This window comes from Trifolium pratense, linkage group LG6 (genome assembly GCF_020283565.1).
Source record: "Trifolium pratense cultivar HEN17-A07 linkage group LG6, ARS_RC_1.1, whole genome shotgun sequence".
NCBI lineage: Eukaryota > Viridiplantae > Streptophyta > Magnoliopsida > Fabales > Fabaceae > Trifolium > Trifolium pratense.
In genome coordinates, this window is record NC_060064.1 from 28,628,049 (window position 1) to 28,654,262 (window position 26,214).

Below are 26,214 nucleotides of genomic sequence, written 5' to 3' on the forward strand. Positions count from 1 at the left end.
CCAAAACAAAGAGCACTGAAGGATGAAAGATGAATGAAGAATGAATTTAGAATAAGCAGAAATTGAATAAAGGAAAAGTAAAAAATCTTATTCTTCCACAAAGGGCCTTGATTGTTTATATACAATAGGTGGTTACTTCAAAATGCAAGTAACTGCATAACTACCTAGGACAAACAAAACGTAACTGAATTACAACTGTACAAACTAACTAACTAACTGCTAATTGAAAGCTAACAAAACAGAACGCGTATCAGAACTTGAAACAGAGCTTCAGAGCCTCCTATGCTTCAGAGCCTGTATCAGCTTCAGAGGCAGAGAGGTTCAGAGGTTATGTTGCTTCAGACTCTGAAGTGCTGGTTCAGAGGTTATACTGCTTCAGAGCTTGAATTACCAATCAAACCAATACAGTTGACTCATATTTGTACATTTGAATCAATTACTTAAAAATGTTAGTGAAATGCTATGTTGCCCTCTTCCTTTCTCTTGTGTTTGTTGCCTCAATTGATGCCAAGCATGATGAAGTTCAAGGAATTGAAATTAGCTTCGTTAGTGCAATGCCTTCAGATGTGTACTTTGATTGTGGAATAGAAACATTTGTATTACCATCAGACCAAGAACATGTCACTGTTGTTCCCTTTGGCAAGGTTTTAACATGTAATGCTTCTTGGAAATCTTTAAAGGCTACTATCATTGCACTTGATCCCAAAAAAGACTTATTATTTAATCAGGCAATTACATGGGTCATAAAACCAGAACAACTTGTTCAAATTATTGACGAATTTCCTCACAGATGGGCTAGTTGGAAACCACAAGAACAATAATGATGTTAATTCTATATAATGGTGTAATAAATTATTTGTCATATTTATATTTGTTGATAACTTTAGTCAAATGAAAAATGAATATTATTTATCAAATCTTTCCTTAGTTTATGTATAATTTTTTTTACTATCCAAACATCATAACAATATATAAGGGTTGTATTGAATTAAGATTTCAAAGTATTTTAAGAGATTCTTTTATTATGATAAAACAATTTAGGAGATATCAATTATATAAATATATGAAAAAATCAAGTCAATTTTTGTTATGCATTCTAGGTTCAAACCTCATTGAATCTAATATAACAAAAAAGTACCCCATATCATCAAAGGCTAGCTTTTTTTTAATTGAGCCTAATAGTAGTCTAAAAATTATTTATATTACTTATATAATTTTTATTTCAACAAACGCGTGCACGCACGCACGCATGTTAGCATGCACACAATGGAGAAAATAATTTTGATGCACCCTTTAAATTTGGAGCCCTATGCAATCGCTTCTTCTGCACAACTTTCAAATCTCTCATGTCTTTAAATTTTTCATTCTTGCAATGCAAACTTCAATCATTTATCAAATACTTCTTTAGTTAAATTACATTTTTTTCACTTGAAACCTATGATAATAACATCTCCTACATCATCACAATATATAAATCTAGGATTTCAATTTGAGGGTTGTGACCACAATTGAACTCCTAACAACATGCTTCTTCACATCCATCCAAGTTAGATATCCAAAATCCACTTTCTTTAATGTTGTAGTTGTTGCAACTTCAATCCTCAACTTGTAGCTTAGCTTCTCATTTTTCTCATTGAACACCAACTTGTTTGGGATAACAGTGACACAAAACCCTTTAATTGGAGTAATGCTAGCAACATAAGTTGCTTGTCCAACACCAACATTGGTAACTGCTCTATAAAATTCTTGCATTGTCTTTGAAGTAGAATTTTCACCATTGAAAAAAGCAATAAAATAAAGGTAGTTAAGATCCAATGAAGGTTTAGAGCAATCATTGGAAGACGATCTTGTAATGGCATTGATGTTTTTTTGTGTGAAGTTGATTGCACGCATAGAAGATTAACATAATTTTGTACACCAACATCATAAACAAGACCTAGGTGAAGTGCTCTATTAGGATTAACATGATCAGTTCCCAATGCAAAAGGTGTGGCTTTGCCGCCTGTTCCAATGTCTTTGATGTGTTCTTTTGTATTATCCAAAATAGCTGATGTTGTCATTATTGCCAACCAAGTAGCCGCAGGGCTCCAACTATGATGTGCGCCTTTCACAAGCGTTGTGCGACACCAGCAACATGAGGACATGCCATAGATGTTCCACTGTTTAAATTGTAATCGCAAAATATTTATGCGACTGATCAAATTTCAACACTAGAACATTTGTAGGCCATGCCGCCAAGATCGAAGTACCAGGCGCAGTAATATCAGGTTTCAACACAAATGGACAGCTATAGTATGGACCTCTTGAACTGTAAGAATCAACACTAGATACTGTTTTAAGACCAAAACTTGTTTTCCTAAAAGACATGCTTGCTTTTGAAGAGTTCTTAGAGTTGTAATAACGTTTGATGTATGCTATGATGATTTCCCCATTTATTGGATCAAGAAAGATGGCTGCTAAACTATTCTGGTGAAAGGTTGTGTAAGCATCTGATGAATAGAATGTGTCTGAGACATTTGAAATCAAAATAGCTCCAATAAAAAGTTACTTATTAATATTACTTATAAAAACATTATTTTTGCGCACATACGCACGCACGCACACACTAAGGAGAAAACAATTTTGGTACCCCCTTATTTTAGAGACAACCTATAATTTTACGTTACCATTTTCAAGTGCAAGAGTCCCTTGAAATTCTCTATCCATAGTACCAGCGGCAACCGTTGTCAACCAAGGCATTCCATTCTGAAGAGTTTCAAGGCCAAGACCGTCATTTCCAATGCAAAAGGTGTGGCTATGCTGCCTGTTCCAATGTCTTTGATGTCTTCCTTTGCATTATCCAATATGGTTGATGTTGTCATTATTGCTGACCAAATAGCCGCAGGGCTCCAATTATGGTGTGCGCCTTTCACAAGCGCTGCGACACCAGCAACACGAGGATATGCCATAGATGTTCCACTGTTTAAATTGTAATCGCTAAAATATTTATGTGATTGATCAAATTTCAACATTGGAACATTTGTAGGCCATGCTGCCAAGATCGAAATACCAGACGCAGTAATATCAGGTTTCAACACAAATGGACAACTATAGGATGAACCTCTTGAACTGTACGAATCAATATTAGGTGCTATTTTAAGACAAAAACTTGTTTTCCTAAAAGACATGCTTACTTTTGAAGAGTTCTTAGAGTTGTAATAACTCTTGATGTAGGCTTTGACGATTTCCCTAGTTATTGGATCAAGAAAGATGGTTGTCAAACTATTATGGTTAAAGGTTGTGTAAGAATTCGATAAATAGAATGTGTTTGAGACATTTGAAATCAAAATAGCTCTAATAAAAAATTGCGTATTAATATTACTTATAAAAAAATTATTTTAGCGCACATGCGCACACACGCACACACTAAGGAGAAAATAATTTTGGTACCCTTTATTTTAGAGACAAATCTATGATTTTGTTAGCATTTCCAAGTGCAAGAGTCCCTTGAAAATCTCTATCCATAGTACCAGCGGCAACAGTTATCACCCAAGGCATTCCATTGTGAAGAGTTTCAAGGCTAGGACCATTTCCAGCTGCACACGAGACAAAAACACCTTTTTTTCATTGCTGCAAATGTTGCTATGGCTAGTGGATATTCATACAAAGGTACAAATTCAGTACAACCAAATGATAATGAAAGAACATCAACACCGTCTGATATTGCAGCATCAATTGCAGCTATTACATTACATGAAAAAACAGTTTGTTTCGATAGAGCCTTATACATTGCGACATGAGAATTCGGAGCAACTCCTGAAGTTGTTCCAGCTGCATAACCAAAGTAAGATGCAGAACCAACTCTGCTTCAAAGATAACAAAATGTCTAACATTGGAACATTTGTAGGTCATGCTGCCATGATCGAAATACCAGGCGCAGTAATATCAGGTTTCAACACAAATGGACAGCTATAGGATGGACCTCTTGAACTGTACGAATCAATACTAGGTGCTATTTTAAGACCAAAACTTGTTTTCCTAAAAGACATGCTTACTTTTGAAGAGTTCTTAGAGTTGTAATAACTCTTGATGTAGGCTTTGACGATTTCCCCAGTTATTGGATCAAGAAAGATGGCTGCCAAACTATTATGGTTAAAGGTTGTGTAAGAATTCGATAAATAGAATGTGTTTGAGACATTTGAAATAAAATTGCTCTAATAAAAAATTGCTTATTAATATTACTTATAAAAAAATTATTTTAGCGCACATGCGCACGCACACACTAAGGAGAAAATAATTTTTGTACCACTTATTTTAGAGACAATTCTATGATTTTGTAAGGATTTCCAAGTGCAAGAGTCCCTTGAAAATCTCTATCCATAGTACCAGCGGCAACATTTATCACCCAAGACATTCCATTGTGAAGAGTTTCAAGGCTAGGACCGCCATTTCCGGCTGCACACGAGACAAAAACCCCTTTTTTTCATTGCTACAAATGTTGCTATGGCTAGTGGATATTCATACAAATGTACAAATTCAGTACAACCAAATGATAATGAAAGAACATTAACACCGTCTGATATTGCAGCATCAATTGCAGCTATTACATTAGATGAAAAAACAGTTTGTTTCCATAGAGCCTTATACATTGCGACATGAGAATTCAGAGCAACCCCTGAAGTTGTTCCAGCTGCATAACCAAAGTAAGATGCAGAACCAACTCTACTTCAAAGATAACAAAATGTCTAACATTGGAACATTTGTAGGCCATGCTGCCAAGATCGAAATACCAGGCGCAGTAATATCAGGTTTCAACACAAATGGACAACTATAGGATGGACCTCTTGAACTGTACGAATCAATACTAGGTGCTATTTTAAGACCAAAACTTGTTTTCCTAAAAGACATGCTTACTTTTGAAGAGTTCTTAGAGTTGTAATAACTCTTGATGTAGGCTTGACGATTTCCCCAGTTATTGGATCAAGAAAGATGGCTGCCAAACTATTATGGTTAAAGGTTGTGTAAGAATTCGATAAATAGAATGTGTTTCAGACATTTGAAATCAAAATAGCTCTAATAAAAAATTGCTTATTAATATTAGTTATAAAAAAATTATTTTAGCGCACATGCGCACGCACGCACACACTAAGGAGAAAATAATTTTGGTACCCCTTATTTTAGAGACAATTCTATGATTTTGTTAGCATTTCCAAGTGCAAGAGTCCCTTGAAAATCTCATTCCATAGTACCATCGGCAACAGTTATCACCCAAGGCATTCTATTGTGAAGAGTTTCAAGGCTAGGAGCGCCATTTCCAGATGTACACGAGACAAAAACATCTTTTTTTTCATTGCTGCAAATGTTGCTATGGCTAGTGGATATTCATACAAAGGTACAAATTCAGTACAACCAAATGATAATGAAAGAACATCAACACCGTCTGATATTGCAGCATCAATTATAGCTATTACATTAGATGAAAAAATAGTTTGTTTCCATAGAGCCTTATACATTGCGACATGAGAATTCAGAGCAACTCCTGAAGTTGTTCCAGCTGCATAACCAAAGTAAGATGCAGAACCAACTCTGCTTCCAGCTACTGTTGACGAAGTGGTTACGTGACCTAGTGTGTCACATGTGGAGTACAAACCTAAGGTTGTATTAGGATGCTTTGCTAATAATCCTTTGTTGAAGAATTTAGCTCCAATGAGTTTCTTGTTACAAAGTGATGCATTGAAATGAATACTATATTCACACCGTTCTTTCCATTTTGAAGGAATTTTAGACATTTTGTTATCTTTGAAGTTCCAACTCTCTGGCCAAATTCCCGAGTCAACCAAACCAATAATCATGCGTTCGCCAAATTTTGAATCATGCCATGCACCTATGTTAGGTTTGAGGCCAAGGAATTGAGGTGAATATGTTGTATTTAATTTTATCTGTAAATCTTTTACATATGAAATGTATCCTAATGAAATTTTCGGAGCTTCATGTTTTTTTGGTGAAAGATTAACACTGAAATCATCGATGACATGTTTGTAGGTGTGTAAATTAACATGGAAGAAATGAGATTTTTGGGCGCGGGACGCAGGGTGATAGGCGCGGCGCGCGCACATGAGGAGTCAATCTTGGCTTCGCCTCTGCAAGTGCGGGGCACAATACTATGGGCGCGTGGCACGCGTACAACACATAAAGATTAACGGTATTTAAAAAAATAAATAAATCGTTAATTTTGATGTATCTCAATAACATATCAAATGATTTTGGATTTGTCTGAAGTTTTACACAAATGATCTATATGATATAAACTTTCAATTCAACGGTGGATTTTGTAAAATTTATATCTGTTAAAATGTTATTGAGAAGTGTAACATTTATTGTCAAACTTGTTGGTGTCATTTGATCCTGACCCTTTGTATTTATACAACTTTTTATTTTGACAAACGCACGCACGCACGTGCTCGCGCACACACATACATAAACACATTAAAGAGAAAATAATTGTTTGCCCCTTAAACACACTATACTGTAACACGTTTTGTGTATTTTAAGCATGTGGTCCATTGTTTAATATTAAACTTATGTGTATGTGTATGAAAGTGTATTTACCAAAAAATACCAAATTTTTTATCTATTAATATATTAGTTGAGAGTTTTTTTTTCAAAGACTATTGTACACGTATCAGTCTCTAAGTCATTCTTCTTCCATGTTGATTTGGCCATACATGAATTAAATGCTTTATATGATTTTTCGTTTTTCTTTTTTTGCATTATTCCTCACATTAATACTTACAAACGGAATTGTTTCTTAAGTGTTGTATATATGTATATAGTAAGCAATTATATAGTCATCATTTTTGTTAACTAAAAATCATAAATTTACTCTAAAAATTATTTTTGTAGCAAAGCAATTGTTTCTATATTTTTTATGAAAGGAAGATTGTCAGATGCATATAATAATTAAGTATAATAAGCAATAAGCTACAAATTAGTGTTGCATTTTTTCCAACATTACAAGAAAGTTTTTTTTTCCGGAAGGAAATGTAAAGTTGATAATGATATTAGATTGAAAATGTATTTTAATGTTGTTGATAAAAATATATCGTTTTTAGATGTTATTTATTACGATGACTATTTTTTTATGTTATTTACAATTTAAATAGAAAATGAATTTTTTTTTTTAAAAAAATATATTTTTATTAAAGATTCATTTTTAATTTTCAAACAGGACTCTAAATACTCGGGACCGGCCCTGTATTCACCTCAAAGCCTCTTCTATGTATCCCATAGAGAAATTATTTTCCATCAACTTTATATTTCTTTTAGGGGAGAATAATAGAAACAACAACTATGATACAATTTTAATTTGATAAAAAAAATAAAAATACAAACTATAGGAATTTTTCCTTGGAAAATATATGACACTATACATAATGAACATACGTGTGAAATTGAAGAGTGAGATGAGATATCAGATGAGAGTGAATTCCGAAGAGAGAGGAAATACGACTAAGAGCGACTAAGAGAGAAGTAGTTGTGATTGAGAGAGAGGAAATACGACTGAGAAATTATAAGGAGTTTCAATTTTTATTTAACGCGATTGGCATAGATATAAAATGAGCTAATAGACGAAGGAACATACTACTTTAGTGCACAATAAGTTGGTGATGAATGTCAAAAAATATACTTTGATGATTTGTTATTAACGGCAACAGTCCTCGATAAAAAGCTAACCCAAATATTAGTAATTTAAGTAAAATAATTTTTTAAAATTTAATTTATGCTAACTTAATTATATGTTGAAAAAAAAAATCAATATTGTGAGATGTTTATTTTTCTACAAATTGACTTTAAATTTTACCGTTAGTTTTTATCACATAATGTCATTTTAATTATTAAATTATATAATATTGTAAATATTTATGTTGTTTTTTTGAGTAAATGTAAATATTTATGTTGTTATCATTAATTATCTTCCACTAATAATTAAAATTTTAATTTTTCAATTTAAAGTAAAATATGTTATTTATATGTTAATAAATCTACGAACGCATTTTTATCCGTGCTTGGCACGGGTTCGATAACTAGTTTATATTATTTTCAACACTCTTCCAAGACTATATATTTTGTGCATTGAATGAATCTAAGCAATATGGAAACTTAATTTTTTTTTTTTTTATTTCGATTAGAATTCTTATCAATATCCTTATCAACTTAACATCATCTTGATTTGATTTCAATTTCTCCATTTTTTATAATTTTTAGCATCTTGCTCCTTCTTTTCTCCATCTAAAATCATCTTGAGTAGTATGTTATAGGTTCTGGATTCGATCTCCAGCCTATTGTAAAAAAAAAAATCTCCTTCTAATGCCTAGTGAGTGATGCAAAACCTGTGTACTTTGATTGTGGAGATAGGGGAAAATTTGTACTAGTAGGCTAGCAACACTAAAAGAACATGTCATTCTTGTTCCCGTCAACAATGTTTTGATATGTCATGCTTCTTGGGATCTTAAAAAGGCTAATTTCACTGCATTTGATCCCAAACAGGACTTAGCACAAGATTTTAAGTGGCTAATAGAACAAGTAGGACTTTTTTCAATCTGTTGACTCAATTCCTCGCAGAACTGTTAGTTGGGAACCACAAGGACAACAATTATGCTAATTTTATTTTTTGGTAGAAACAATTATGCTAATTTTATTATTAGTGTAATAAATGATTTGTCATATTTGAATAATATAATTGATTCTGTTAACCTCGATTTCATCTTTTTATTTGTATTGCGGAAGCACACTTGCTGCAACAATAATTTAATTTTTTTTTTTTATAGATAGATGAAATGACAAACTATTGAAGTAGATGGGTAGAGGTTTGAACCTCAGTCACGACATTCAACATTCCAACCTACCAATTTCAATATTTTTGCCAAATGAAATAGAATTCAGTGGTTTAGGATTAATATGCACTCATTATATGTTAATAAAAATTGATGCAAATTGAAGGCAAATTTAAGAAAGAAAAGTCGGCAAGAATGAGAAATTAAATAGCGAACAGAGGAAATATAAGGGCTTGATCTAATGTAACTTTCATTAATGTAACTTTAATTAATCTAAGGAACATATTCATCTAACTTAGTGAATCACCCTTCATATATGGAACAAAAAATATCATTCTGGACCACAACTTTAACAAGTAGTGGATACTGTTACTAGATGAAAGCCAAACTGATCCAAGAGAGAAGTAACAATGCTATCCAAACTCAAAAATATCTTCCACAGTTGTAACAACAATAGAAGCAATCACAACATAACAAAGTAACTTACAATTCCTTATTTGTGAATCTAGAAGTAGGCCAACAGTGCTAATAACAGAAAAAAACAAACTATGACATAAAAATCCAATGGAGTAATAAGGCTATGTCTTATTATGTACCATTCTTCCATCTAAGCAAAGCAAGAATCGTTGAGACCTATCTTCATAGACAACTACTAACAAATATATTGTGAGCATTATATTTCCCCAGCCCCACACTCAGAACATATACGCAAAAAACTGAGAATTGAGTCCGCGGCGATTTCTTCCGGGATCGAAGATGAAAACACGAACAGTAAACTAAATCGAAATGAACTTTGACAAAAATGAGGGTGTAATATTGGAACTGTAAATCACTGACATATAATATTGAAGCCAATTAAAAGGTTTATGAGCTATTCTTAATATGAGTTTAGTTTGAATCATATGAGTTCATTTGATTCGAATCGAGCAAACTAACTGAACCGTATTGATATAGGTGTGAAGGTTACAACAAATGAATGGTATACAATTTCTAGTTTGAATTATAAACCAATAAACTTAACGAGTTGAACTGAGTTGTCCAATAACTTTCAGCGAGTCAAACTCGAGCTAAAGTGATTCTTATCGAGCCGAGTCAAGCTCAAGCGGGTTTGACTCGACTTGTATCCAGCCCTAGCTGCTAGTTTGATATCTTCAAGGTGAGTCATACCTTATCCTTCAATAACAGAAAGTTTAGCAGGCTTCCAAGATGTTTGTGCAAGAATAAACTGGCCCTCATTGTCGCAGATCAACAGGCTGCTGTTGCAGTATTCTCGTTCAAGTAAAAATCGGAATCGACTTTACATTTGAGCCATCATACCATTGGTCTTTCCCAACACAACTGCGGCTGAACCAGCAGCTCATTACTTCTCTGTATATGCATCTGTTGAGCCTCGAACCACGACTGCCACGCACCTAGAGACTGCTACCCGATCTGTACAGCAGTAAGAGTGTGGTCATTCCATATTTTATCATTTCTATTTTGCTAAAGATACCACAAGTGCATAGAAACTCGCGCAACCATGTTCCTTTCCTCCTTACTGCATACATCCGACAGCAAACAAGAGATAGAATTGAAATTATGCAGTTGATTATATACTACAGCTGCCAAACCCGCGACTGCTCAGCTCCCGGAACATGTGAAAAAAGAGTGCAAATTATCTTCCTATTCTGCATTACCTCGGAGAGCAATCAGCTCGCCATTGTAATAACTGGACAGACATTGGAATGCATTCCTTACAAGTGTATCAAAGATCGTGTCTTGCTTTTGGAGTAGCACTAATCTGCCAAACGGCAGACCAATTCACAGTAGGATCCGGTTGAAATACTGGCCTGAATTCCAGCAAAATAAGTTTGTAACCAACTTTCATAGAATATAAGCCATCTTTATCATCTTCCCATAACCAAAGTAAGATGCAGAACCAGCTCTGCTTCCGGTTGTTGTTGATGAAGTGTGGATTTCATGATCTTGTGTGTCACGTGTGGAGTTCAAACCTAAAGTTATATTTGAATTTTTTGCTAGTAATCATTTGTTGAAGAATTTAGTTCCAATGAGTTTCTTGTTACAAAGTGATGAATTGAAATGAATGCTATTTTCACATTGTCCTTTCTATTTTGAAGGAATTTTGGACATTTTATTATTTTTGAAGCTCCGACTCTCTAGCCAAATTCTCGTGTCAGCCAAACCAATAATTATATCATTACCAAACTTTGAATCATGTTAAGCACCTATGTTGGGATTGAGACCAAGGAATTGAGGTGAATATGTTGTGTCTAATTTCATATGTAAATATTTTATGGATGAAATGTATTCTGGTGAATTTTTTAGAGCTTCAAGTTCTTTTGTGGATAGATTAGCACTAAAATCATTGATGAGCTTAATTTTTCTAAGTTAATCTACACCATTGATAACATGTGTGTAGGTGTAAATTAATTTGGGAGAAATTAAACTCATCAATGGTTTTAGTGTTAACCTATCACCAAAAGAACATGAAGCTCTGAAAAATTCACTAGATACATTTCATCCATAAAAGATTTACCTATAAAACTAGACACAACATATTCACCTAAATTCCTTGGTCTCAAACCCAACATAGGTGCTTGGCATGATTCAAAATTTGGTGAAGGTGTGATTATTGATTTGGTTGACTCGGGAATTTGGCCAGAGAGTCGGAGCTTCAAAGATAACAAAATATCTAAAATTCCTTCAAAATGGAAAGGACAGTGTGAAGATAGCATTCATTTCAATGCATCACTTTGCAACAAGAAACTCATTGGAGCTAAATTCTACAACAAAGGATTATTAGCAAAGAATCAAAATATAACCTTAGATTTGAACTCCACACGTGACACACAAGGTCATGGAACCCACACTTCATCAACAACGGTTAGAAGCAGAGTTGATTCTGCATCTCTCTTTGGTTATGTAGCTTGAACAACTTCAGGAATTGCTTCAAATTCGCATGTCACGACGTATAAGGCTCTATGGAAAGATTAGGGATCATTTTCATCTGATGCAATAGCTGCAATTGACGCCGCAATATTGGACGGTGTTGATGTTCTTTCATTATCATTTGGTGTTACAGCTTTTGTACATTTGTATGAAGATCCACTTGCCAGCAACATTTGCAGCTATAGAAAAAGGTGTTTTTGTCTCATGTGCAGCTAGAAATGACGGTCCAGGCCTTAAAACTCTTCACAATGGAATGCCTTGAGTGAAAACTGCTGCTGCTGGTACTCTAGATAGAGATTTTCAAGAGACTCTTACACTTGGAAATGGTAAGGTAAGGTAACAGAACAACATATGAGGAGTCGTCATGTACTCATGGTTGATAGTTTGTTTGAAAATGTGGTTGAGAATCGAGATTGAGAAGAAGGTTATGCTTAGAGGCCCTTTTCTGAGTTTATGTTCGTTTTTTTCTACTGCTCTATGGTTTCCTCAAATGGAAGGTTTCTTCAATTTAAAGGGTTTGGTGAAGAAGTTGATTATCACTACAGAACATTGATATCAACATTTTTAAGGGTTTGGTGAAGAAGTAAACTACAGAATGAACAAAGTTGACTACAGAACATAAATATCAACATTTTTAAGGGTTTGGTGAAGAAGTAAACTACTTACAAGACACCAGTTTTCCTCATTCAAGCACTTAAAGCCTCCAAATTCTCCAGATGACATTTAGGCCACATGGATCTGTTCTGAAGACCGCTGCAATTTTGAAGACACCAAGTGAACTGTATGTTGCTTCTAATTTTGAAGACATCTTCTAATTTAGATGACATCTAGGGCACATGGTGTTTAGTTATATGGTAGCTTTGATGTTAGTTGGCATCATTAATATGAATAGGAATCATATCCTACAAATAATTAATATGGTAGTTGGCATTTGAATTATATTGAAGGTCTTTTATTTTTTATTTTTTAATATTTTGGTCTTTTATTTTATTTTTTTACATTTTGATCTTTATCTTTTATTTATAATATTTTGGTCCTTTATCTTTTTTATTTGTAATACTATAGTCCTTATTTTATTTATTTATAAAAAATAAAAGACCTAAATGTTACAAATAAAAAATAATAAATGACCACAGTGTCACAAAATAAAAATAAAGGATCAAAGTGTTACAAAAAAAATAAAAAATCAAATTGTTACAAAAAAAAAATAACATGTAGTGTAATTTTGCCTTATAGAAATTTTACTAAGTTTAGAATGAGCCTATATATGCACAAATTTCTTCATTATTTTCGTCTCTTGTTCAGTTAATAGAAAAAAAAATTAAAAGTGGTGGCTATTATTTTCATCCCTAGTAGCATAGCCGGAAAATTAAAAGGTTAAGTTGCATGTGAACCCAAGTGGTGGCTATCAACTTCTTCTTACATGCTGGTGGAGCTCTCATCTTGCCTTTGGAAGCAAGTTGGAAGTAAACCAAGTGGCTAATTTGTTCTTATTTGCTAATGAAGCTCATATTACTTATATGATGATATACCGTATGTGATTTGTAGTTGGATTGCAGTAATTTTTTTAATTTATGTTTTTCCATAGGTTTGGAGTAATTATTTGCATTCTTACTATTTCTGATTAATTGTGTAATGTTTTAAGGTTTTGTTTTGTTTGGCAAAATCAAATCACTAACATTTCTTACATTTTTCACCTATATTAAGAAATGTGGTTGGTAAATTTAATGTGTATATTTTGTATGTTAACAATATAAATTAGTAGTAATCAATCGTTAGTTGGTTTAATGGTGATTGGCGCTGAATTTGGTCAGTTCTGGCCCCCCTTCCGATCGCAGTTATCCTCTTTATTTTTAGCGCCGCTAAATTTGTGTTTGTAATCGATGTACTCTCCTAATTTGAATGATTCATTTTTTAGTCAAAAATAAAACTTATATATCCTTTTAGATTTTAAAGAAATAGTATTGAATAAATTATCCCCCTCGTGCATGTATGTAGAAGATTTGTTTGCTTTATGCTCCATAGTGAGATTTTTTGGGAAAGAGCCTTAGGTGGAAGAAAAGAAAGACGAGGCTCTCTACCTTTGATAAGATAAGAGAGACGAATTCTAAATGTATTTCTGTTGGTCAGCATGACATAGTTGTAATTTCGTATTGAAATTGCAATGGTTGTATCCTATTGAAACCTCCAGATAATGGAATACTTTATTTGACAAATTGAACTACTATTGTTTGAATTTGATTTGCTTTTCTGGATTTGAAACTCTTTTATCAATGTTGCTCATTTGCTATTTTGTTATCATTAATTTTTTGAATAAATGTGCATTTTGAATAAAATTGTTGAAGAAAAAATTCACGAGGTGAGGGAGTATAATCTGAGTTTATGAATCCTTACTAAACCGAACTGTGAACACCACAGGTACAATACCTCACAAATAATAAGTATAAGTGTTCAAGGATCGGAAGAGGGTAACGTAGAATTCTCGAATAATGCGAGTATGCATCCCCAAATTGTAGATAACCTGGTTGACTCCAAGCAGATTTGGGTTAGAACCGTAAAACTCCCATGGAATAGCGTGAAGAGCAATAAGGTGGTTCAGAAGGAGGAGCACAAATGTTAGAGATAAGAGATTGACAATTCGACCACCTTACTAATATTTCTAACAAGTAACAACTAATTACTAACATTTTCCTTTCAAAGAAAAGAAGGATAAATACTTGTTGTTCTTTATCGTTAGCCACAGATTTGGCAGAATTATGGTTTGGAAAGTAGAGCAACTTCACAATTTTTGGAGGGAACGCAAGTTTTGTGGTCATTACCCTGTTTCTGAATTACTATTACTTTCATCACAAACTGAGGAATTGTTGCATAGCATTGCACAATATCAACCCAACATCGCTCCTTATCCGTTTGGTACGTATCAGATATGATTCGGATATGTTTCAGATACGATTTCGGAAGCCACTTCGACATATTAGTGCTTCAAAGTCGTTTAATAATTGTTGTGTTAATCCAAGAAACAAAATTATAAAGAAATCCTAATCAGATCGACATTAATGTTGCTGTCAACAAAGAATGTAAAAGGCTACAAAGTGCAGAAAAAATAATTACCATGCACTAAATTAAAATGATGATATGGCATGTCAACTAGAGAAGGATGATAAAAAAATAGGGCATAATTCACTTCCCAAATTTCCAAAATATATTATCATTGTTGAGAATCAATATGCAATTTAGATTGGAAAGTCATATCCAACTCAGAAAATATTACTATATGGAAAAAGCAAATTTTACAGATTATATTGGTCAACAGTGAAAGCAATCTACCGAGAAACAAATACAAGAGATAGCAATCAGTATCTGGTGTTCCCAATCCGTTTTCTATTTGTATACGAGATAGGTATGTATTTGTCTTTAGCATCAAATGTTGGAAGGTTTCTTCAATTTAAACCACACAGCATGAACAAAGTTCAGTATCCCTCACTACAGAACATTGATATCAACATTTTTAAGTGTTTGGTCAAGAAGTAAACTACTTACAAGATATCAGTTTTCCTCATTTGCCTGTAAAGAAGCAGTTAAAGCCTCCAAATTGTCCAGATGACATCTAGGGCATATGGATCTGTTCTGAAGCTCCTCACCAAGTGAACTGTATGTTGCTTCTAATTTAGAAGACAGCTTGTTTCCAGTTAAGGAAATAGTTGCTCTGATGATGCTAATAAATTAAATATTTTATCTACTTTGGCAAATAATAGGATCTTAAAAAACAAATGTAAGTTGTACTGAAATATGTTTGAGTTGGGTTATAGAGCAGAAACATACTTTCTCTATTGCAATTAAACTTAAAAAATTAATTTTATTTCTTCTTTTTGTGTTTGTTTTAAGACTTAAAAGGATATATGGTGAGATCTTGCAATTCTTTTGTTTCTATGACTATCATATTCATTAGAGACACCTTTCTTTCACAATCACTCAATTCACGCTGGACCTGCGGCAGGTTCTCCCCACCAAGAGAAAGAGTTTATATAGAAATTAATATATGATAAATAAAGAACCTTGACTTTATAGCATTTCCAATTTGAACTTACATTCTTATAAATTTCCTGTTGAGCTTGGAATTCATCATCCTCTTTAGTTGTTTGAGATAGTATCTCCGAAAGCCTACTTTCAAGAGCCCCTAGAGCAGCATCAGCATCATTTTCTCCATAGTTACTGGTGCTGGATCTGCAATTAATACTGTATGAGAACTGAACAGCTTGAAGGAACCTCAGCATTAATGAATAAATAATCATGATTTACAATATCTAATATCAGGAATCTAGAAATCAAGAAAATTACGACCTTAGGAAAATAGTAAAAATCCAATATGAGTTATTAATAGAAAATATACAGATATGAAGTAGATAATAGAACTAGTGATTATTGATTAGAACTTAACAGAATATTATATAGATAGACTATAAAGAGGGTTATGGATAAAAGATAAAGGATGTCATGTGTAGCTCAAGATTAGATTTTGGAGGGAGATCTTACACTCTAAACATACATCTAGGAGCTCATATATGTTCTTTTTCTTTCCAACTAGGGTTCATCGCTAATTCGGGCTAATAGAGATCTACATGGGTTCAGATGTCATACCAAGGGATACCAATACCATGATAAAAGGTCAAGATTTTACGAAACAACTGTACAATTCTATTGTTTGTATTTGAGTTCAGTTGACAGTTTCAAATGTCACAAGGAATGATTAACAATCCTATAAAACACTGCAATTGCTAAAGATCAGATGTGAGTCAAAAGAGATATTCTGACACATTAACTTGGTTCCTTTCTGTGTACTTCTGAGTTTGGTTCATAGTATTGTGGTGCTAACAAACATGCATCAAAAGATCGACATAAAACTTGGATGTTATTTAATTTTTAATATTTGTTAAGGTCAATAAAATCAGAATCAGAAAATATATACTGCATAATCTTGGCCAACCAAAGTAAATGCAGCATTTTTTAATCCGAAACTGGAAGTGCAAAGGCATCACTATGGATTACAATGCACTTTGTCAGAAGGATTGAAAAAAAGAAGTAAAAAGTAATCTCCTCATGTAACACAAGTTTCCTCTAGTTCTTTTCTTCTCAAGACCTCTTAATTTTATTAACATTAAGCATAGGAAGAAAATCATCATCTATAACAGTGGAAAGAATGACAGAACCTCCATAAGCTGCATATTCTACTGCATCAATGTCACAACTAACAATACTCTCCTGAAATTTCCTGTATTAAATGAGGATCAGTAAATTTTGTAAGGTTCTGAAAGCTGATGTTATAATGGTACAGTTTAAAGCCGATGTATTGAATATTAAATAAGAGACTAGGTGCAAGATAATGAATGAGAGTCATCAGATAAGATTGCGGATTTTCAAGAATGCCTCACGTATGGCAAAGTTTTTCATATAGCCAAATTTTAACAGATATGCAATAGTCGGAGGATTTTTACACGTCATAACAACCTCAAACAACTTGTCCCATAAAAGTGAACATATACGGCCTAATCAAAAGAAAAGCTAGTAGAATGTTACTAACATAAACACAGAATCACAATACAATCTAATTTGAAAATTAGTAGTTCTGAAAATTTAAATAAATATGCTCAAACCCCACCAAAAATCAGCAACATGGATTCAGATTTCAGAATGTAATAAAAAGAACAGTGACAAACATGAAGCACAAATAAAAGCCTTGTATACACTATAGCTATAATATAGTTTGACTTTCAATAAAGCAATAACTGCTATTTCATTTATGTGCTGAACAATGATTAGGAAGAGTATGCATATTTTTTTCATCAACGAGACGAACCTTATTTTGGCATTCAGGTCAAGCATGTTGCGGATGAATAGATCACTGTAAAAACGGAAAAAAGTCTTAACAAACATGCTAGACTTGTTTCCAAAATGAATGGCACAGGAGACACGCAAGTCATTACCGTAAAGTCGCTTCTTCATTCTTTGAACATGAAAGCACAATAACAGAAGATACATGATTGAATAAGACATTTGTAACTTAAATAGCATAGGAATTGAAATTTCAAAGGAAAAGAGGAATTTTGTGTCTGTGAATGAATATTCACCTTGAGAGTTTCCAGATCAGATTCCACAACAGACATATCATTCTGAATTAGAGATACCCTTGCCTGCAATTGATCACCTTTTCAAGTTCAACAGATTGATACTTAAAGCAACAAACCATTACGACAAAATGAAAATAGGAACTTGTAAAGTTGTAATGCACTACAACAAAATGTAGATTTAGCCTCAAAAAATTAGCATCGGCCTCAAATCTAACGCTATTAATAATTAACTTGTAAGGCTCTACAACATAATGTAGATTTAGCATCAGAAAAGTTAGCGTCAACCTCAATAATTAACTTATGATTCACCACAACAAAATGTAGATTTAGTTTCGAAAAATTAGGCTCGACCTCAACTCGGAAGCTAATAATAATTAACCTAAAATAGACTAAAACAAAATATAGATTTAGCTTACAAAAATTAGCATCTGATTCAACTTAGATACTACTAATAATTAACTCATAATGCACTACAACATATGTAATTGTTAAGATTTCCATGGTTTGGAGAAAATGGAGAAAACTTTAGAAAGTCTTCAAGATAGTAAAAATCATAAGGATTCATATTTGATAAAAGATGATGAAAATAGTACAATGGTGGCTCTTATATAGAGCAATTTAGGTGTTAACTAACTAACCACCTAATAACAAACTCTAACAAACTAATATAAACTCTAACTAACTAATGGAAGATACTAGCTAATCACCATTATTCTTAACATCCTCCCTCAAACTCAACATTGGAAAATTTTCCAATTTGAGTTTGAATTACAATGAAAATACAAATGATTAACTATATACTATAGTAACTAATGGAGAAAATGGGGGTAAAGTAGCAACCAAAAACATAAAAGCTGATAAGGAAAGATGAGATAGGCCCAGGCCCAATGAGGCAAAACAATGCACTTCACATTCAGAACTTCAACGCAACTTCCTTGTGTCGTTTCAAGCTCTTTCACATTCTGAGCTTCTTCTTCACCCATCCACAAAACGCAACTCTGTGATATCGTTTCAAGATCTTCCTTCAAACGCGATTCTTTTCTTCAAAATATGCAAACGTGCTTCTGAACCAAAAGAGCTTATTCAAAACGCACTTTTGCAAAACCAGCTTTTCCAAAAGTAAGATCCCAAATCCAATGAAAAAAAGCTTCCAGAAATTGAAATAAGCTTCCAGAAATTGATTCATCGTGAAAACGGTTGATTCTCACCATGAGAGAAGTAGAGCTTAATCCGTCTTCATACGCGTGAACATTGAATGTGAAGCTTAAATTGCTGGATTTTAAGCAATTTTTTTTTTTTTTATTTATTCTGTTTCTATGTGATTATTGACAGAAGATTTCTGCCGATATCGAACGGTTTCTTCCCTCTGTCCCAAGGTATCCACCACAATCGAACGTCACCACAAATTTTGAAAGCGGCGAACGGCGAAATCGAATTACCTCTTCCGTCGGGATCAAAAACAGTTTGGACGGCGAGAACAGCGTTGTTGATGCAGTGAATGAAGTAACACATTTGTATCGAAACGAAGTCCAAATTTGTGATGAAATCATTCGATTTATTGACTGATTCAAAAGCTACGAATTCAGATTCAAGATTAATAGTTACAGATGAGTTACTCACATTTGGAAAATTCGTTAATTCGTCTTTGAGCTCTGAAGTTGGAAACGAAAACGATGATGCGTAATCATGATGTTCTTCCATTGTGAATTTGTTCCAGAAACAAGATATCTCCCCGATCTTGATTATGCATCCTTCGATCCTTGGTTTAACTGATTTAAGAGGTTTGATCGGAATAATTTCAGAATGAAAATTACCAAAAGTGATATTGAAATTTCCGTCTACTGTAGCTGATCCAAGAACAGAGGAAGCTGCAGTTGAAATGCAGTGATTGTTTGTTGTAACTGATTCAAGAACAGAGGTAGATGATGATGAATTCTCTCCCTCTGCCTCTATAATTGAATCACTCAAAAGTTCTTGAACATGAATAGAAGATTCTTGCGGTGATTTTCGAAGTGGTGGAAGTGGCAAGAATTTCTTCTCCATCTTCGATTTCTTCCACAAGTGACAAAAAATGGAGTGAACCATTAGAAATGAAGGTGGATCAAAAAGTACAGTGTAAATTTCTTTGTGATAAGCAATGGAGGAATTCTCCGGTACCGGTACAATGGCGGAAGCGGGACGGATTCTCGGTGATCGAAACCGAGGCGATGATACCATGTTAAGATTTCCATGGTTTGGAGAAAATGGAGAAAACTTTAGAAAGTCTTCAAGATAGTAAAAATCATAAGGATTCATATTTGATAAAAGATGATGAAAATAGTACAATGGTGGCTCTTATATAGAGCAATTTAGGTGTTAACTAACTAACCACCTAATAACAAACTCTAACAAACTAATATAAACTCTAACTAACTAATGGAAGATACTAGCTAATCACCATTATTCTTAACTTAGATACTACTAATAATTAACTCATAATGCACTACAACATATGTAATCAACATATAAATAAGCAATTAGAACACTTAATTAAGTTATTTATCCAAACAAGACCTAGAAAATTGTAACTAACAATTGAATTAACTAACCTCTAGGGTTTGAACTGAAGCTTCACTCAAAAACAAATGAAGTTCAAAGCCTTTAAGTTCCTGTTCAACAAGTTCTTTGCAGCGTTTGGATTTTTCAAGTTCCTCATTAGCATCACTTAATTCTGATTTAAGTGTTTCGAATTGCTTTCTCAGAGTAACTACTCTTCGTTCTTCGCAATTCAAAGGAAAGGAATCAGAAACATTGTTTGAAATGAAAATTGAATCTATGAAAAAATGTGAGAAATAAATTCTGAAGGATCAAACCATAACCGTACCTCCTTGAGATTTCTCGGTGGCGAAATTGCGAATGATGCTTAGAAGTTGTTTCTGTGGATCGTTTCCCGTTCCCGCCATAACTGGTCGTTTCTACCGCTTCTTGAGCAAACTTCAGCTTATTTATACGATAAAAAATACTCATTTGATAAAACTTTTTCTCTCTCATAAGTTTTTAGCTTATTTTTACTGGCTTATAATTTATTTTGATAAGTTAATTTAATTAGTTTAAAGCTTATTGCTTATTATTTTTTATTTCAATTTTATCGCTGCTATCTCGGTTAAAAAATTAAATATTAATTAAATATATTTTTTTTATGTCCTTTCATATTTATAAAATAGTTCAGCAGTTAATTTTACTAAAAACTATAAATTCTCTCGCTATAAACTATTTTATTAGTTATCCACAATTTTTTACTAGAGGCATCCTAAAAATGAAAACAACCATTAATTTATATTTACAAATAACATATTTTATTAAAATAACATATTTTATTCCAAATAGCACTAATTTGATTAAAATAATATAATTTGATGTAAGATTAAAATAAACTATTTGTTCTTACATTAAAATAATATTTAGATAAAGAAAAATAGACACGTTAATTTTTAAACTATATATATTGTTCCCGGATTGCTCCATACGCCACCATTATTATTAAATTAAATAAAGTACGCATTGGCAAAAAAAATAGTTTTTTTGTACAAAGGCCAAAGCCAAAAAAAAATAGTTTATTGGTAAAAATAGACCGATTGTTGTACCAAAACAATAAATAAAAAAATTAAGTATCCGATGGCAAAAAGGAAAATTCATTGATAAGCACATATAATAAATATGAGTTGTTACTCACACTCACAAAAATAAAATTATGTTGATCGATGTTATTATATTATTTTTGTTTTAAATTATTGGATTAGCGTATGTGCACCTAAATAAAATATTACTGTATTTGGGTTTGTGCCTATGTAAGTCGTAAAAAATCATCTCCAAACATCTGGTCTATTGGTAAATAGACAGATTTAAAATTTGAGAGTCATTGTTAGGCATATGCAAAGAATTCAATCAAAAAGTCTCATCTAATAGATGAAAGAGACTCATGGTTTAAGTATTGCATCGAGTACTTTGATATACTCAATGTGAGACTCCTAACATTAACGCGCTCTTTAAGAACCAACGTTCATCACGACGACTTTCACTCTATCGGCACTAACCCAATGGTAACTCTTTCCTTTTCGATGGCCTCACTCACCTATCAGTATTCGGTGGAACACCTTAATTCAGCCTATAGGTAGCCTTTTTCGTGGCACAACTCTCAATGAAAATACTAATTGTTAGGACTTACATAAAGCGAGCTCAACCCAAAAAACTAATCCAATAAATAGGAGAGTCTCATGACTTATGTATCAGATTGAACACTTTAATATACTTCGATATATTTATAAATACTATTTGTTCTTAAAAAAATTTCCATTAGATTTAGATTGGGACATAAACCTATCACACTAGATTTTTCTCAATAAAAAAAAGTACCCAATGACGAAAGCAAAGTTTCTTTTATTGAAAAGAATGACAACATAAATATCAACATTTTGAAGGGTTTGGTGAAGAAGTAAACTACTTACAAACAAGACATCAGTTTTCCTCATTCGCATGTAGAGAAGTAGTCAAAACCTCCAACTTGTCCAGATGACATCTAGGGCACATGGATGATGGATCTGTTCTCAATGAGCTTCTAATTTTGAAGATAGCTTTGTTTCCAATTAAGGAAATACTTGCTCTGTTGTACTGAAATATATATAGCAGAAGCATACTTTCTCTATTGTTGCAATTAAACTTTAAATTTTTATTTAATTTCTTCTTTTTGGACTTTATTCAAATAATTTTGACAACTTTACTCGCAGAACATAGAGCAAGTTGGCAACCACAAGGACAAGAATGATGTTTATTTATTTATTTTTTTTCTTTTTCAAGTAACTATAAATTCATCATTTAAATGAATAAATGAAAAATTCCGAGTTTAAAACTCACGATCTCTTCAAAAAATACGAAAATTATTAAAATAGTCTTGGTATTTTTAGCCATGACCACCCTTCAAAAAATAGGAAATTATTAATTTATCATATGTCTTGGCATCATGTGGTTTCAGCCCCCTCCCGACCGCAGTTGCGAGGGATTGAATTGTGATTCTTGTTACAAAACTCAACATCAATTACCACTGAACCAACTAGCGATTGATAATCATTTTAGTTTTGAACGGGTAAGACGTGTTTTGTTGCTATAACTTTCAAATTAAATGTATTCTTAATATCTCTTTTATTACCTAAAAACATATTCGAGGATACAAATGGCTATAACGAAGATATCGGTGAATGTTTTGGTAATTTTGATAGATTCAGATATATCAATGCAACAATCAGTTATACTTCTGAGGATCGAAATGATGGTTTACCTAAAGAAAAATAAGCAACTATTAACTGGACTTTGGTCCGACCCAACCATAAAGCCAATAAAGTTCGGGCTTTAGGCCTCTAATTTTTTAAAATTGCTCTTATGACCCCTTATATTGCTTTCAGCCACCAAACTTACGAAATTACCTCTTATGTCATTTCGGAACGTAGGTTCCGAATACATGTAATTTTTTAACGTAAGTTCAGAAATTAAGACCTCATGTAAATTGAACTTTCATTAAACATCAATCTTTTAAAGACATGAAGTGATTGAACCTAATCTTCAAAATCATCGTAACACGCCTAGTCCACATCGTATGGAAGAAACCGATCATCAAACTTACGAACTGCATTGGCGTTTGTCCGTCCTCTGGTGAGACCAAATTTACATGCACGTGGCAAGTGCTCCTCATAAATCCAAGAATGTATAAAAATATAAGTAAATAAGATTTAATAGTTCATAAGTTATTATTTTGAAATTAAGTTCTCCCTAATTTTATTACATGAACCCTAGTGTTCTAGACTGGCCAATCCTCAGGGAAAGGAAGAAAGTTATAAAATAAATTAAGAATTGAAAATGATTACCATGAAACCTACAAGGAAGTAAAGGATTGAAGTTACCCTACAAGTTGAGGATTGAAATTGCAGCTACTACAAAATAAAGGAAGTGGATTTCGGATATCTATCTTGGATGGATGTGAAGAAGCATGTTGTTAGAAGTCCAATTGTGGTCACAACCCTCAAATTGAAATCCTAGATTTATATATTGTGATGATGTAGGAGATGTTATTATCATATGACTCAAGTGAAAAATGTAATTTAACTAAGGAAAAGTATTTGATAAATGATATTCATTCTTCACTGACTAAAATTGTTTGGTAGGATTCATTTCTCAACTATCTTTCTTGTTTTATGTTTTGATGGTGCTGAGATATGTAGCTATATATTTTTTTCGTTTATGGTGTGATCCAAACTCAGTAGCGTGACATGATCTTTGGCGCATTTGTATGGGATGCATTCCAGTGCGTGTCTGGTTATTACAAACATACAATGGCGAGTCGATTTCTCTCCGATTTGTCCGTTATGTAATGCAGAACAGGAAGATGATTTGCACTCTTTTTTCATGTGTTCCTTGATACGTAACAGCTGGGCAGTCGCGGGTTTAGGAGCTGTAGTATATAATCGACTGCATAATTTCAATTCTATCTCTTGTTTGCTGTTGGATACTTGGATGTATGCAGTAAGGAGGAAAGGAACATGGCTGGCCGAGTTGCTATGCACTTGTGGTATCGTAGCAAAATAGAAATGATAAAATATGGAATGACCATTCTCTACTGCTGTACAGATCGGGCAGTAGTCGCTAGGTGCGCGGCAGTTGTGGTTCGAGACTCAACAGATGTGTATACAGAGAAGTAATGAGCCGCTGGTTCAGCTGTGGTTGTGTTTGGAAAGACCAACGGTAGGATGACTCAAATGTAACGTCAATGCCGGTTTTTACTTGAACGAGAATAATACAACAGCAGCCTGTTGTTTTCGCAACAATGAGGGCCAGTTTATTCTTGCACAAACATCTTGGAAGCTTGCTAAACTCTCTGTTATTGAAGGAGAAGGTATGGCTCTCCTTGAAGCTATCAAACTAGCATCTAGGGCTAGAAACAAGTTGAGTCGAACCCACTTGAGCTCGACTTGACTCGATAAGAATCGGTTTAGCTCGAAATTCGGCTCAAATTCCTTACGAACATTTTTTTAGCTCGAGTTCAACTCGTTTGAGGTTCATGAGCAATTCAGTTCAGCTCATTTGGTTAATTGGTTTATAATTCAAACTAGAACTAGAAGTTGTATAGGTGTATTTTACAGTTACTCCAGGGGACATTATAGATAAATTCTTCCCTATCCTTCAAATTTTTTTCAATGTGGGACTCTTGAAATTGTTGGTTTGCAAGCGCTTAGTATGAAAAATTCTCTTCACACCCTCACCCCCTATGAGATAAAAGTGAAAAATCAGGGGGCAAAAAAAAAAAAAAGAATTCCTGAAAATTTAAGTCCATATGAGTATAGTTTAATTCTTTAGGATTGTAAAACCTTTACTTCTAAGTCACAACATTCGTTATTACTCATTCACTTGTTATTCTCTAACGTAAATGACCTTGATTGCACATTAATTCTTTCAATTAAATTACTCTTCCCTAACGTAAATGACCTTGATTGTCACGTTTTTATTAACATGACAATGAATGCATATTAATCTCAAACAATTGGCTTCTTTTCTTTCACGGTGACAATATTTAACTTTTCTTTTTTTTTTTTGTTAATCCTCCTGTTTCTAGAGTAAGGAGATCAACTAATCTGAAGTTCAGCCGTAAGATAAATAAAGTCTGATCGATAAATTGTTTCATTCAAAAATTAAATTTTAGTTATCCCGAACAGTCTATCGCTCCTCTGTAACATGTTGATCGCCATATGTCTATCCGCAATACAATTAAAAAGATTCAGTGAAGAATATTACAAAAAATAAAATGAAAAAATGATAAAAAGAAAATTGTAGGTTAAGAGAATCAATTTTATTATTCGAATACTAAAATACAGATATCATAGTATATGATTACAAATATCACAGTTAAGAATTGAAATATGACAAATCATTTATTACTCCATTATATAAAATTAATGTCATTTTTGTCCTTGTGGTTCCCAACTAACCCTTCTGTGAGGAAATAAGTCAATAGTTTGAATAAGTGCATTTGGTCCTATGTGCCAATAGATATCCTGATTAAATATTAAGTCCTTTTTGGGATCAAGGGCAGTGATAGTAGCCTTTGAATGATTCCAAGAAGCATGACATATTAAAACGTTGAAGGCAGGAGCCTCAATTTCATGGTAACGTGATCCTAATACAAATGTTCCGCTTTCTCCACAATCAAAGTTCACAGATTTTGCATCTCTAGGCATATCATTCAAGAAGGTAATTTTAATTCCTTGAACTTCATCATTAATGGCTTGGTTTTCTTGATGCTTGGC

At 33.2% G+C, this 26,214-nt stretch overlaps 1 protein-coding gene and 1 pseudogene across 3 annotated transcripts; both read right to left on the bottom strand.

Annotated features, from left to right (window-relative positions):
- Window positions 1-1,476: 1,476 nt before the first annotated feature.
- LOC123892057 lies at window positions 1,477-11,548 on the bottom strand (annotated as a pseudogene).
- A 3,375-nt stretch (window positions 11,549-14,923) lies between these two features.
- On the bottom strand, window positions 14,924-22,678 carry LOC123889936. Of its 3 annotated transcripts, XM_045939460.1 has the most exons (11): window positions 22,372-22,678; window positions 20,751-20,866; window positions 20,476-20,645; window positions 17,888-17,950; window positions 17,744-17,763; window positions 17,617-17,661; window positions 16,995-17,031; window positions 15,851-16,009; window positions 15,662-15,750; window positions 15,303-15,441; window positions 14,924-15,200 (listed from the first exon to the last, which is right to left on the bottom strand). In XM_045939460.1, exons 2-10 carry the CDS (start codon window positions 20,827-20,829, stop codon window positions 15,309-15,311), a joined length of 795 nt encoding a protein of 264 aa, XP_045795416.1. In that variant the 5' UTR covers window positions 20,830-20,866; window positions 22,372-22,678; the 3' UTR covers window positions 14,924-15,200; window positions 15,303-15,308. The 3 variants fall into 3 exon arrangements, with proteins under 3 accessions (XP_045795416.1, XP_045795415.1, XP_045795414.1); XM_045939459.1 differs by lacking the exon at window positions 16,995-17,031 and having other exon boundaries at window positions 15,851-15,986; XM_045939458.1 differs by lacking the exons at window positions 16,995-17,031; window positions 22,372-22,678 and having other exon boundaries at window positions 15,851-15,986; window positions 20,751-20,931.
- Between the last annotated feature and the right edge of the window lie 3,536 nt (window positions 22,679-26,214).